Source organism: Cuculus canorus, chromosome 1 (genome assembly GCF_017976375.1).
Source record: "Cuculus canorus isolate bCucCan1 chromosome 1, bCucCan1.pri, whole genome shotgun sequence".
NCBI classification, from domain to species: Eukaryota; Metazoa; Chordata; class Aves; order Cuculiformes; family Cuculidae; genus Cuculus; species Cuculus canorus.
Genome location: NC_071401.1, coordinates 49,874,717 through 49,889,248, shown reverse-complemented (window position 1 = coordinate 49,889,248; position 14,532 = coordinate 49,874,717). Strand labels below are relative to the sequence as shown.

The 14,532-nt window shown below is 38.0% G+C and overlaps 1 protein-coding gene across 5 annotated transcripts in view; it reads right to left on the bottom strand.

The window, feature by feature from the left end:
- The window catches only part of NALCN (sodium leak channel, non-selective), a 229,008-nt gene that overhangs the window by 140,581 nt on the left and 73,895 nt on the right, over nucleotides 1-14,532 (bottom strand). For all 5 annotated transcript variants that reach the window (XM_054085381.1, XM_054085371.1, XM_054085388.1 and 2 more), the window contains 3 exons: nucleotides 4,436-4,578; nucleotides 4,211-4,315; nucleotides 1,432-1,518 (listed from right to left, as the gene is read on the bottom strand). In XM_054085381.1, the coding sequence (XP_053941356.1) occupies nucleotides 1,432-1,518; nucleotides 4,211-4,315; nucleotides 4,436-4,578 (335 nt within the window). The remainder of the gene's footprint in view (nucleotides 1-1,431; nucleotides 1,519-4,210; nucleotides 4,316-4,435; nucleotides 4,579-14,532) is intronic.

The following is a 14,532-nucleotide window of genomic DNA, read 5'->3' as shown; positions in this document are numbered from 1 at the left end:
ATCCCGACCTTGACATTTTGCTTTAATTGGGCTGTATTTTAGCCTGTATTTAATAAAAATAAAGCCTATTTGGGGCACTATCCTAATAAAATATTTTAACGTATTGCTTTCGTTTGGATTGCTTTCCTTGAATTGACATCCAGCAAGGTCATAGGTTGCTGGAAACCCTGCAGATGTTGCACAAAGGGACAAAGAATGAGAAGAAAACTGATAATTGAGTTGTAATTATAAAAAGTTGCAGCACTAGCTGATGCATGAGGCTTATTTTGTCTGGAACACAATTTACTATGTGTTCACCTGATTCCTAAAAGGGACAAGAATGTAATATCACAGATAAGGGCAGATTAGGTAAATCAGATGTTAATTTTAATCTGGAGGATTTTTCATTGTGAGTTCACCTACATTTTATCAACATATTCAAGAGTGTTACCTGAGAACACCATAAATGAGGTTCCTGTTGCTGTCAAAATCAGGAATTAAATTTGGGAAGAGAAATTATCAGATAAGACATTTCCTATAATTAAATATATGGCAGTGGTTTGACAAAGCAGAGATATTTGAGAAGGAACAGCTTGTGGAGGGGAGGAAAGGTGCTTGCCAACTTACTGTTCAGCGATGTACATGCTGCCAACAAGTATGTGTGTTTTAGTTTATACATTGAACCAAACATACCAAAACTGCCAGCAAACATCATGCTATCAGATTGCTATAGTAGATTTGGCTTTCTACTCTGAAGCAAGTTTGGTTCATCCAGAAGTGATGTTGTTTAATTTGCAAATAAAAATTTGAGCTGCCGTACAACGTGCTCTAGTAAAAAGGGATTTGTATTACTTATCTTAGTCTGGATTTATTTAAACAATGAGGATAGAGTTTTACAAACTCACCTATATCCAGGTGAGAATATTAAATCTGGAAGTTTCAAACCCTGTATGGCTTACTACCTACATGCTTCTTCCCCCTTACTCTGTTTGTCTATTTTGAAGATTGAACAAGAGAAATGAGGTACTTCTGTGCTTATTATGATTAGTCATGCACCTTGGCATACATTATTATTGCATTTTGCAGTTAATAAACAAGCATTTCTGTTTTGTCTAACCTAGGAATAGAATCAGTCTGTATGTAAAGTCTGAGAGACAAGGAATGATTACCGATGTCATTTTATATTTAAAAAGTCTAAAATCTTTCTCTTGTGAGCACACAAAACAAAGCCTTTATAGGGAATATATTTTTCTAATCTTCTTCCTTATGGTGGGGTGTATCTTTTTTGGTTGATCTGCGATTTTCAAGAACCAGCCTACACTGCAGAAAGCAACAGATTTAAAGAAATTTATGACTAAAACTATTATAGCTATTTCTCACCACAGTCTCCTTATGCCAACATTTGAGTAGTGCTGGTTACACACACTGATTTATTAAAAAGCAATGTCATACCTGTAGACAAGCAGGAGCTCTGCCCTGGGGCTTATTCACATCAACAGCCACAAGCTGCCAACCTCCAGCAGCATCTTCATGAAACATCTTGAAAGGGAAAATTATTGTCAGAAATGTTTTATGTGTCAATAAATACAAGTGAAATCTACAGCTAGTTTAAACAAGTGGGAAATGGTTTTTACAGCTACAGAAAAAAGCGCAATATACTCTTTCTTCCAACATTAATAGATCCTGAATTTTACCCAGATAACATCAAATAACACGTCTCTATTAGTCCTAGCACAGAAAATTATTCAATTAATCTCTGATCAGTATTATTAGAAGGTGCTACCTATTCAGAGTAAATTCCTTACTAAGGTAAGTTTATTCTGAGGACACACAAATAGATTGTAACCCAAAAAATAAATTTTATGGTGCATTTGGAAGTAACAGACTACCTCATCTTTTTTACTGGCAAAATTATTTTACTCCAAGGGTCAGACTTTATTATTGCTGCACTGATGTATATCAAAAGGAACTGTACAGCCCTTCTGTACTGTTACCCAGAGTTTATAATTCCTGCAAAGAGTTGAATGATATCCCAGCTCTAATGACATAAGTGGAAAAGTCTCTCTTGATGACAGTGGTATTCACTTTTTACCAATAACCTCTGGAAGCGTTTGTATAGGCATTTTGGCTTTTTTTTTCCCCCTTAGAAATTAAGACATAAAAAGATGCAGACCGCTGGACATAAGGAACAGTGGGAAATCATGTTTGGAAGTGATTAACACTGTCCTTGAAAAAGTCCTTGAAAGAAAATGAATGGCTCTATCATTTTGAATTGATACTTGAGAGGCTGCATATGCTACGTAACGAAGCGTGGCAAAGTTCGCACCTCACTCCCACCTCTTCCTTGACACCCAGCTCCCAAACAAGTACTTTGAGAACACAGCCACAGCACTGTGGTTGAAGGTCAGAAGTCATCCTGAGAGAAGTGTTCATTAGGTTGAGGACAGCGTTACACAGATATGTTTTTAATTCTGCTGAGTCCTTATGCAGCATCTCTGCACAGAAAGAGCTGGCAATTCTTATCAGCCCTGAGTTACTCCTCTGTGTGCTATGTTTTAATGTGCAGTGCTAAAGTGCTTTACAAGAACCTCCTTTTATCCTTCTCCAGAGACCCTTCCTTGACTTTGACTCTTGGACACTCATTTTCTTTTCTACAGGACTAAGTTTTCGGAAGAGTTTAATGATTTATGAAGTGGGTAAATGAAGAAAGATATTGTTGCTTTTCCTCAAGGTTACTTCATGCACAAATCAAACAAGGTTTTTAGCTCTCATCTGGTGCCCTGCACAAGAAACCCTGCAAGAAATTTGTTGCCCTTCTTAATACAGACAAATTTTTTTTTTTTAATTTGGTAAACTAAACTCCCTTTACGTCCCATTATGCCGGTGACTCAAGGAATGAAATAACCATTCACTTGTCTGCAACCAATATGCTATTTTTATTTTGCATGATGTAATTCAGATCCAACATGTTCATATTCTTTGGCATGATGACATTATTTTTGGAATTTCTTTCATCCTTGAAATTACTTAATGTTGGCTGCTTCTTGAGTATTCCTACATTGATTTCAGCTTCTAGTTCAGAGTAAAAGTCAGGTAAGCCTATATGGCTCAGGAATTTGTCCCAACAGAGGTGAAATAAATGTCATGTGGAAAAGTCCTTTTTTTTTGTTTAAAATGGTATCACCAAATCTGCTTTCACAGAGACAAATATAGAGTAGAAATTACTGCCACAATGTCTATTTAAGGCAAAAATTCCAGTAGTAGGGAGGAAAGGACTGTATTTACATATAGATTACAAAAATATCCAAAGGAATATCAGAAAATATGTAATAACTAATTTTGAAACACTTAAATCCTCTAGCTTATGAAAATAATCTCTAGCTACTGAGGTTAGAAAATTTTTCTTCATGAGTATGTTTCTCATATCTGTCTCCCTCAGAACTTTTTGCAGGCAGTTGGTACTGGTTCCTCATACAGACAGCACACTGCACTCCCTGGAAAAGCCTGGGCTTTTGCGTATTCAGGACACTCAATATGATTGGTACAACAACAAGTGGGAGAATTTAAATTTCAACACTTTAGCCTTCATTTTTTATTCTGCGCCTTTCACACTACCCAACCCACGTGCACCCTTCCTATCATGACTTCTTCCTGCTCATTATCTCATATTCAGGATCTCACTTTCTGTGGCTACCTCAGCTATTAGCGTGACTTTTCGATTGCCTCAGCACCTCATTCCTCCTTGGTCTCAATATGCCCTACTCAGTTCCAGGATCAGCTTCCCCAAACACTTTAGCTACCCTGTGACCTCTTTTCTTCCAGCTACAGCTTGCTAGTTCAGCTCTCCTTTCTTAGCACAAATAGTGATATTCAACAGCAACCCTAATTCCAAACCCACCAAAGACATGACAAAAAGGCATTATCCTACTTAATTAAAAGAAAATAAAAATGTAGCAATAACATACCCAGCCACATAAAGAACCGTATTACAGTCTTCTCTATTATTCTTTTTTAAGAAAGCCTAGTTGGATAATACAACCTAGAATTTAATTTTATATGCAAATTTATATATTAACTTTAAAACATATGTTATAACATACAAAGTCAAATAAATCTGATTAAGTAATAATTAGCAGATTTTTTTTTACTTTTAATTCACTTTTTAAATTATTCATTCACAAACTAAACCAAATTAAATCTACAGAGAATCTCAGCATCTCAGGTGCTTTACCTGGGTGGTAGCAGTTGACGTAGTACTGCTCCTGGACCCCCACATCTGCTGGAACTGCACTCTGATTTCTGCAAACGTTTCAATGATGACTGCAATGAAAACATTCTGAAAAAAAAGAACAAGAAAGAATGACCAACAGAAAGCTCAGCAAGCAGCGAAGAGAAGAAATTAATTATAATATGATCTACATTTCAGACAAGTATAAAAGAACATGTTTTTCAGTACCTTAACAAGCCAGGCCAGGAAGAAAATTAAGGTGATGAAATAGAAATACGAACGCCATCGAGGAAAACTGTCAATTGCTCGGTACATAAGGAACACCCAGCCTTCCTGAGAAGCAGCTTCATAAACAGTAAATATGCTTGTGCCTGTCAGAGGAAAAATGAAAATGTTTTGTGTTAAGCCTCCCTGAAAGTTGTCAGTATTAGCAAACAATAACCTTTTATCTATTCTATTTTCTTTTTCTCTAAAAGGTCTCAGCTCTCCTCTCCTCCTTCAAAGAGAAGTCTTTCAGGTGCATGTCCACATGTCTTTCTTTTGCAAATGAATATGAATTGGTTTCGTAACAGATCAGATCAGTTCCCTGCTCTCCCTGGGCACAAGTGCATAATCTCTTAGAGGGGTTCAACTGGCCGTAGCGGAATGTCTCCAAAGGCAGAATCTGTTCTACCAGGGGACTTCAGCAGCACCAGTAAGAAAACATAGATTTGATCAAAACTATCAAGATCAACGTTCAGTAAGTGAAAGGAATCATTATTTGTATCAGCAAAACCAAGTGAGCAGCGATACACTGAGAAGGTGCCTAAGGCTAGCAAGCACACAGAAGCACCTACAAGCTGTGGAACAGTTTCAAAATTCAGGCAGGTAGCCAGGGTAGCTGCATTAACACGTGTTGCCTTAAAAAATGTTAAGGCATTTTTAAGTTGAACTTCCTTTACCACTCTGGGGAGCAGAGGGGAAGATGAAAGAAAACTTAAGAGAAGTTTATGTGTGCAGAAACCACTTTCGAATAAAAGCTATGAAGTTATTAATTTTAAACTTAAGATCCAAATTCATGCTAATGTCTGAGTGACAATACGCTTCAGCCAGCTCCCCCTTCCTCCTCATTTCTGCAATGAAAGCTTCAAAATACAGACAGTGGTTAGGTCTCCTACGGCATTCGTTTGAAGTAATTTCTTGTTCCGAGAAGGAACACAATTAAACTGTGAAATTAAACTGTGAAATCTCACAAACTGCTGTGAAATCACAGAATTGTCCTACAGACACCTGCTAGCTCTACTCCACTACTGCTTTGTTTCATAAAATGTCTTGGATAAAAGAGAGGGAGTGTGAGGGGCACTGCCCTTAGCCAAACAAAGCAGCTGCTAGCAACATACAGATAGTAGGCATGAGCCAGCCCGCTCCGATCCTGTTCAGAGAGAAATGTGTGGTTCTAATCAGAAATTCTTTAGTCCAAGGGTTTCCCAAAAATATCACACCGTCCTATAAGGGGCTCTGCGCTGTTATTCTCTCACTGACTTTGCAGCATCTACATCTTTTTGACTTCTAACACAGGTGGGAAGCACCTGAAAGTGTTTCTGCTTTAGGGAGTCCCTTTTGAGGGTAAATCCTCGCTCATAAGAGAAGACTGAGATGAAAGGAATTTTTCTTTATAAACTCACTCCTTTGATATGCAGGTGTTGAATGGTTAACACGGTCCTGGTGGCTAGGCAAAAATGTTAATCTTTTATGTTAATTTGTCTGGTTATTGGATTCTTTCCTTTTTACTGCATATGTTTCTTAGGACCAAGGGACAGAAATAGAAATAAAAGGAAAAAAATAAAGCATTCAAGCATACATAGCACACTCCTTTCTGTTTCTTCAGAAAAGAGAGTGACAAGAGTCATCTCTATCAATATTGAAATATTCATCAGTGATTACTTCATGAGTATTTTGCATTTCAAAAATTCATAAAGTAGTGGTTCAATTATCTAATATTATACTGTTGCTGAACTGACTAAATTATTGAACAAAACAGTGCCATTGAGGACAGGCAGAGATTAAGAAAAAAAAGTAATCTATTGAAAGTTGCTGGCTAGGAAACTGCCATTAGTCATTACCAATGGGAAAGTCACAGGGAAGATTAGTAAAATAGAGAGGATGCCATGCAAAGTATTTATAACACATACACTGGGCCATCTGCCACAGTAAAGCAACACTGAGAATGCACAATTAACCCAATTATGTGTTTGTCTGTGACAATAAAGTAAAAACATATCTTGTATGTAACTGGTACAGGTGTTCTTAAGTCTATTAGAAAGCAATCACCACTAAGAATACACATTCTTACTTAACATTTGTGACTAGAAAATAACAAAGCTTTCAATACTGAAGCCAGGAACCATGCTGTTAACTATCTCTGTAAATACTGTTTCAACTGGAAGCAGAAAAAAGCCATGACAGTAAGGAATCCAACACTAAGAAATGTTTTGTTTTCAAACAGACAAGTAAATCTTTGTTAACAACTGCCTGACTGCATGTTTTTGCTTTTCTAAAAGTTACATTTAAAAACAATCATCAACAGATTCTATTTTCTCCCAAGTATTTCTCTAATATCTGGCTACATCTCCCTAAAGCCAACGAGTAAGTTATTAAAAAGACTCTCAGCAGCATGCTCTGTTTTTCTCACCATGTTCAAAGCCATACGAAGTGAAAGTATCAAAATTTTAAGTGATGGTGGGATATATCACAAAGAAACCACATGTGACAACGCTACCACGTATGAAACCCTACTTATGCCCCTTAGATGAAATGGAAAACTTCTCATTTTCCACAGGTGTCAGTATTCTGTCTACCTATGACAGTGTCTTCTACTAGTTCAGAGGGCTTAGATCCTGACCACACAACGCTAGGAGTCCCATGGTTAGGTGACATCAGAACACAGCAGTAATTTGTGTATGAAAAGCAGGAATACAGGAGGCAGGGGGAACAAGGGCTTGAAAATCTGCAGAGCCTGGTTATTCAGATACACAACAGGCCTCATATAGTCAAAATGTAGTTATCTCTTCTCAATGTCCTGAACATTTAGATTCATGCAACCTAACTACAGGCATCAGCGAGACATTTCAGTCATGAAAAAGCTTTGAACCATGAAAAGAGTTAAACAAATTACTATAATGACATTACTCATCAGGTTAGGCTGTTAGCATGGGTAACTTGATGAATATGGGAGTAGGATTTCATCACCTGCATCTAGAATATTAATCAATAAAAATATCTACAAAGTATTAATGATAATTTTCCTATTTGTTTCAGTAGCTGACTCAGCCTTGGTGGCAAAAAAGATTAAAGTAATTTAAGAGGAACTTTCTGCTGATAACAGAGGTAAAATAAATGAATATTCCCTGAATTTTTTTTTTGTTTCAGTACTTTTGCTTGAACTTGTCTAATAAAATTCCACATTTTGATGTTACAATAAAACAGTTCCGTTAACCACGCCAAGGCCTAATCAAAACAAGGAAGGAAAACATTTCTCAATACACAGATTAAAACTAAATAAATCAATGTAATAATCTATATCAGTCTCAAAAGACTGCTTTTATGCAACCAATAAACACTTCTACCTTTGGACATGTTTTACAACTGCACATAGTCACTACCAAAACCAAAGGAAAAAAAGTCCAAAAAATGAAAGACTTAGGGAAGTATGGGAAAAGAGACTGAATCTTGCTCAACTTAGGCAACATTTTTACTTGCTTCATCCTGCATAGAAGAAAAGACAGCAATCGGAGACAGTGTATCCCTACTAACAATGCATGTTTAGGTATGTGAGCATTAAGCACCGAAATGCAGGGGGCTTGTGTCTTCTTCACTACACATTTCTTTCACATCTACCACCTGGTATCATTAGCCTGAAAGGGCGTGGAGAAAGTAGTTGCTTTAACACCCAAATTATTTTACTGGTTTCCATGCCCAAGCAGGGATCAAGTTCTCCTGGCTTTTCCATGTTTTACAAATTAGTAGAGTACCAGAGAAGAAAGAATTAAAAGAGCCAGAGTATACAGGTAATGATTTTCCATAGGGCAGTGAAGAATAGTATCCTGCCAAAACACTGTCTTTTAAATACCCAAGGCATATAGAAGGTATTTATTTTTAAAAAGGGACTCATAGTTGACAAAACAATAGTATCCTTACACAGGATTGTTACATTCAATAGTGTATCTTATATTTATGCATATTTTATAAACACACCGTATTTTCTGCTTGTTTGCGACACCACCATGCACTGTGACATCAGCTCTTGCTATAAACAGCTCATCCTGCGAATGGACATAATGAAAAAGGGAGTGCACTGAGTACTGCTGTAATTTTTTAACTGCAGAATTAAAGAAGCAGAGCTAAAAGATCACACGGAAAATTCACTAAATGTGGAAACAGAAGACTTTCCTCTAAGCTCTATGTTATGTTCATGCTTCTTGATTCGAAATGCACTGGTGAGACCGCACCTTGAATACTGTGTTCAGTTCTGGACCCCTCACCACAAGAAGGATGTTGAGGCTCTGGAGCGTGTCCAGAGAAGAGCAACAAAGCCGGTGAGGGGGCTGGAGAACAAGTCTTACAAGGAGCGGCTGAGAGAGCTGGGGTTGTTTAGCCTGGAGAAGAGGAGGCTGAGGGGAGACCTTATTACTCTCTACAACTACCTGAAAGGAGGTTGTGGAGGGGAGGGAGCTGGCCTCTTCTCCCAAGTGACAGGGGACAGGACTAGAGGGAATGGCCTGAAGCTCCGTCAGGGGAAGTTCAGGTTGGATATCAGAAAAAAATTCTTCACAGTAAGAGTCATTGGGTACTGGAACAGGCTGCCCAGGGAGGTGGTCGAGTCGCCTTCCCTGGAGGTGTTTAAGGAACGGGTGGATGAAGTGCTTAGGGACATGGTTTAGGGAGTGTTAGGAATGGTTGGACTCGATGATCCAATGGGTCCTTTCCAACCTTGTGATTCTGTGATTCTGTGTGAAATCCTGTAATAGCAGAGGAAGAGAATGCATGGTGTCAAGGTGTTGTCTTTTATTAATATCTTTGTGACTTGTAGCTATTCCAAATGAGAAACAAAAAAATGAAAACTAAGTTTAGGTGTGCCATTAACTCCAGCATTTTATGCATGTGTAATCTACGTTTATTGACTACCTTGTCTGACCACATTGGGGTACTCTCAGTTTTCTTGTGCCTACTTGTGAAGCTTCTGAGAAAGAAACTCTGCAGCAGGAACGCTTTATGTAAAAAGAAAATAAAAATTTTAAAAAAACAATAGTTTTTTCTTTTCTTTTTTTTTTTTTTTTTAATCAGGAATTATTCAAGAAGTAAAAATTCATGCGTCGTTCTTAAAAGCTTACAATACTTCATATCGTCACCCATAAAATGCCTGGGATGCCAGTGACAGGCTCCTTTTCCTTGCTTTACAGGAGGCACTAGATGGCGATCGTGCACCTTGGACACACCTGGCACATCAGGAGGCAGAGGAACTGCGGCCCCGGGAACACAGGTTGATGCCCTCCCGCTGAGCTGGTAAAAGGATTGATTTTTTTTCTATTTCCCAGCAAAACTAAGCAGCCTTCTAGCAGGTGCTGCTGTCTATTTTAACTCTATTTGTTGTGCTGAATACTGAAAGGTAGCCTTCCTTAAGGTGGTTTTGTGAATGTTACGTCCATGAAGAAACAACCTCTCAGGCTATAGAAATGTTATCAACCCTGTTTCTGTCCCTGCTCATCATCACTGATAAAATCATGAAGCTGAATGTTCCTGCAAGGCATCGATATTCCTACTGACCAGTCAGCTTTTAATTTATACGTTATCTTTCAGTATAAAGGTACTTGTAACACATTGTGTGCAGTCAGGATTTTCCAGCTGTCTTACACTATTGCTTTGGTGAAACTAGAAAAGAATAAAAATTACCCAGAAATGCAAGGACAAAGCTGTTAGCACTTCTGGGAAGCAGCTGGTAGATAAAACTGAAATCAACAAAAAGATCAAAAATCTTGAATGGCTTCGTGGGGTTTCTTGCTTTCTCTGAGTGAGCAATCCAGTCTATTTTATTCTCCCAAACCAAAATCTATCAGCCAGTTTGCCAACCTGCAGAAATGAGGAGGGGAAGAAGAAGAACAAACTATGCCAATACTCTACTCCTTCTCTGAAACCTCAAACCCCAGCGCCACTTCCCTGTGACTGAGCTCTGGAAAACATGGCAAAAAGGAAACTGTGCAGAACAGTGATTTACAACAGCAGAAAAAAACCACACCGCTAACTTGAAGAGAATACTTTAACCCTTGTAAGTGTAGTGACTTCAAACATACAGTAGTGATGTGTTCTTCATTTTGAAAATGTTTCCTCAAGAAAAGATGTAGTTTTTATACATGAGACTATATACAGAGACTGTATGCATAAAACCACAAACGGGAACATAAAGAAACACTGCAAAAAAAAAGTGCTAGGATCAATGCAACTGATCCCACATATTTGGTAATGAAAAGACAGAAAGTTAGCCAAATTTCAGCAAAAAATCTGATGAACTTAGTTGCACTGTTTGCAAGTAATTTAGAAATTAGTCCACTATTCAAAAGTGTTACTTTACTAATATGAATATAGCAATGTTGGCATATGTATTGACTGCACAGGGTAAGCAGAAGCATGGCTTAGTTATACCATTAATTTCTTATATGTGATAGTGCTTGTGCTTCCAGATGTAATATTTTACAAAGAGAAATCTGTTTTACATTTGTGAACAAGTCCATGGTGTAAACAGAAACAACCATGCTTCAAAATTACTTTAGGTGCACATGCTTACCAATATTAAGCCTGACTAGAATTTATATTTGCTTTTCTTTAATACTTTTTGATTAAAATGCTCCTCAGCCATGTGTTCACAAATAACCCAGTATACAGGAATCCAAATGTCAGCAGAGCTTATAGCCTGGCTTTACATGCACTAATACTGTCTGTTTTATCCTTTTTGCAGTTACACAGCTGTAGTGTTAATACAGACTCATTCTTAATCACCGCTTCTTTTGTGTGTGGCAACTTCATAAAATTTACTGGCAGTCAATGAGAAGCAAGGAAGTGCTGAGCTGTGAATTGTTCACACCTCACACTCCACTACCTGGAAGCTCTGCAGCACAGAAAACAATTCCTGCTTCTCCTTCTTCCTAGAGAGTCTTTTTAAGGAAACAACTTTTCTCTGATCCCTGGGCTCCCATTCTCAATAGAACTGGCAGAGCTTCAGACTGAAGTCTGGAAGTAGGACACTGCTATAGCTGTGCTTTCCCCTATTAAAGAATCAAACTGTAATAACATTCACTTCTCAGATCCAGAAGCCAAGAACACAGAAATCCCTAGGCCTTGGTTTTAAGAGTGACAAAAGCTGTGAAGATGAGCCTGCTGCCACCTCAGTCTGTCCGTCCAATAAAACGTCTCCAATTTGAAGTCAAAAGACAGTAAATGACAGCTACAGTAAATGTTATGACAGAACTGTGTAACAATAAAAATGAAACAGAAGAAATTATAATTTATATTAACTTATTCCTTTTAAAATGAGCCATTGTTTTATAGGACTGTTTCTACATTATGTATGGACATGCCTTTAAACCCATTCACACAAATTGTTACACTTAAAATTTAATGAACACTTTTAAAGGCTATCATATTAAACAGACATATTTGAGGCATGCTCTTAGTACAGACATTATGTATTTGGCTTATCATTCAGCCATATATTCAACATTAGGAATGACTATTAAAATCAAGGGAGTGATGGATCCCTTTGTTAGAGAGAAAACGAAGTATGCAAATCTTCCTTGACACAAGGCATGTAGATTCAGCATTGACTTTCATACACTGTCAGTCAAAAATATTCACTTCTTGCATCAACTTTTTTTTTCCCAGTAGTTATAGACAGTGTAATCTAATTCATTTTAAGTGCAGTTGTGAAACAGCATCTATCATGGCATCAACTAATTTGCTTAATCTGCTTCCTAAGAAGAAAGAAGTACTGAAGAATGAAACCATCAAATATATTTACATAGTAACTTTTCTGTATCTAAAATGACCACAAGATATTTTACTCATAACTGTAAGCCTTACCACAAAAGATCATTTCATCAAATCTTCATTCTGGTCAACTACTAGCAACAATTTCAAAAGTATGAAAATGTGCAGAGGCGGAAAAAATAGACAATAAAAAAAGATGTAAGGAGCTAGTGAGAATATGCAGTAGTGATTCAGCTGAACAGAAGAATAACTGGGGTACCTGAAGACACACAGACCCCCTAAAATTGCATGCATACTTGGGAAATAGAGATTACAAGAGATTGCCCAGCCTAAACAGAGCACTTCCAGTGCATTATTTGTATTAGCAAAAACTGAACAATCAGAGAAGTTCAAGATAAAAAGCTTTACAAGATAAAACAGGCTGCCACAGGCCATAAAGAAAAAGAAAATCATGTCCAGAAATTGCTAAAATAGATACCGCAAGTGATTTTTCAAGCCTACTGCAGCATATCTTAATCTTCACAACATTGTGTTTCCTTATTTCCAGTTGCAGTGCAACACCTTCATCCTCAAGCTTCAGTTCAATTAATCACTGATTAAAAAAAAACACCACCACAAATAACTATTTAACAAAGAAAAGAACCTCCTCACTCCCAGCAGATGTTTAAGAGACAGAATAGGACCAAGCAGAGCTTGAAATTCACTCTACAGGAGCCCATATTGGTGACTATGTGTGAGAAGTGGGTGGCAAGTCTAACAAAGACTTACAGCAGAAGACAGGAAGGTATTCAAGAAGGAAATCCCACAATACATAATTTCAGTAGTTTATGAAGGCTATATTTATTTATTTACTATAGGACAGGAGAAACAATAGTTTAAGGGAACCTACACGACCAAAAGCTGCTGTTCTGCCCTTAAGCTCCGTTTTGGTGTCATTCAGTTCTATTTGGCATCACTCATGAATCGTATGCACTTCTTTGAGGATGTGCTCTCTCACTTAAAATGAAAGGATCAGTCCCTCCCTCTACATAGGAAATATTTTCAAAAACAGTTGTACAAAATGTTGTCCCTCCTGCAATCAGTGGCAAAAATGCTTTCATCTTAAATAAGCTGCTTTTAAAAATCCCTCCCCAAAGCATCCTAATTTAATTTGTCCCAGCTATAGTGTGTGCCTGAGCAAGCCTTTATTCTTTTCTGTATAAAAGTTCCATCTAAGGACTATAGTAGAAAATCCCAACTAGCAAGACATGCTGACTATTCAGTGACGAGCAGCAGCACTTATCTGAAAGCATTTCTGTAAGAAAAAAAGAAGACAGTAAAGCTCACAAAGAAACTTGAAAGCCAAGGCGACATTATAAAGCAGATACATATTAGAAATATCATCAGACTCCACACATCTGAGTAACAGGAGCAAATATACAGTGCCAAATGCAACAAGAGACAAGTTAGAGAGAAGTGTAACTGAAGAGACAAAATCTTCCTTTCCAAACTACAAGAAAGGAGCTCTATGATTGACAGCTACGAGAAAACTCAAACGACGCTCACTCAATGACTTGTTTAGCTATTAATGAGCTAAATACTCCCCAGTATCTGTTACGTGCTACTAGAACTAAAACAATTCACCCACTTTGTTGATATGAGGGAGAGGTTTGCTCACTAGCATAATTCATGCACTGAGGGAGCAGGAGGAGAAAGGGAGATGTGGTTTAGTATGCTGATAGCTCACTAAAACCCACAGCACCTGGACATACTGGTAATCCCATTTCAAAGATAGCTGTATTAAGTTAGAGACTCTGAGACTTTTCTCAAAGAGCAACAGAATCAATGACTAATCAAAATAGGGAAATAGGAAGGATTTCTCCCCCTCCACTCGGCTCTCGTGAGACCTTCAGTTCTGGAGTCCTCAGCACAGGAAGGACATGGATCTCTTAGAGCCGGTCCAGAGGAGGGCCACGAAGATGATTAGAGGGCTGGAGCACCTCCCATATGAGGACTGAGAGAGTTGGGCTTGTTTAGCCTGGAGAAGAAAAGGCTCCAGGGAGCCTTCCAGTACTTATAACGGGGTTACAGGAAAGCTGGGAAGGAACTCTGTATCAGGGAGTGCAGTGACAGGATGAGGTGTAATGGCTTTAAGTGGCAAGAGGATAGATTTAGATATAATGAAGATTTTTTTTTACTGTGGTGAGGCACTTGGAACCAGTTGCCCAGAGAAGCTGTGGCTGTGAGCAACCTGATCTAGTGGAAGGTGTCCCTGACCATGGCAGGGGGGTTGGAACTGGATGATCTTTAAGGTCCCTTCCAACCCAAAT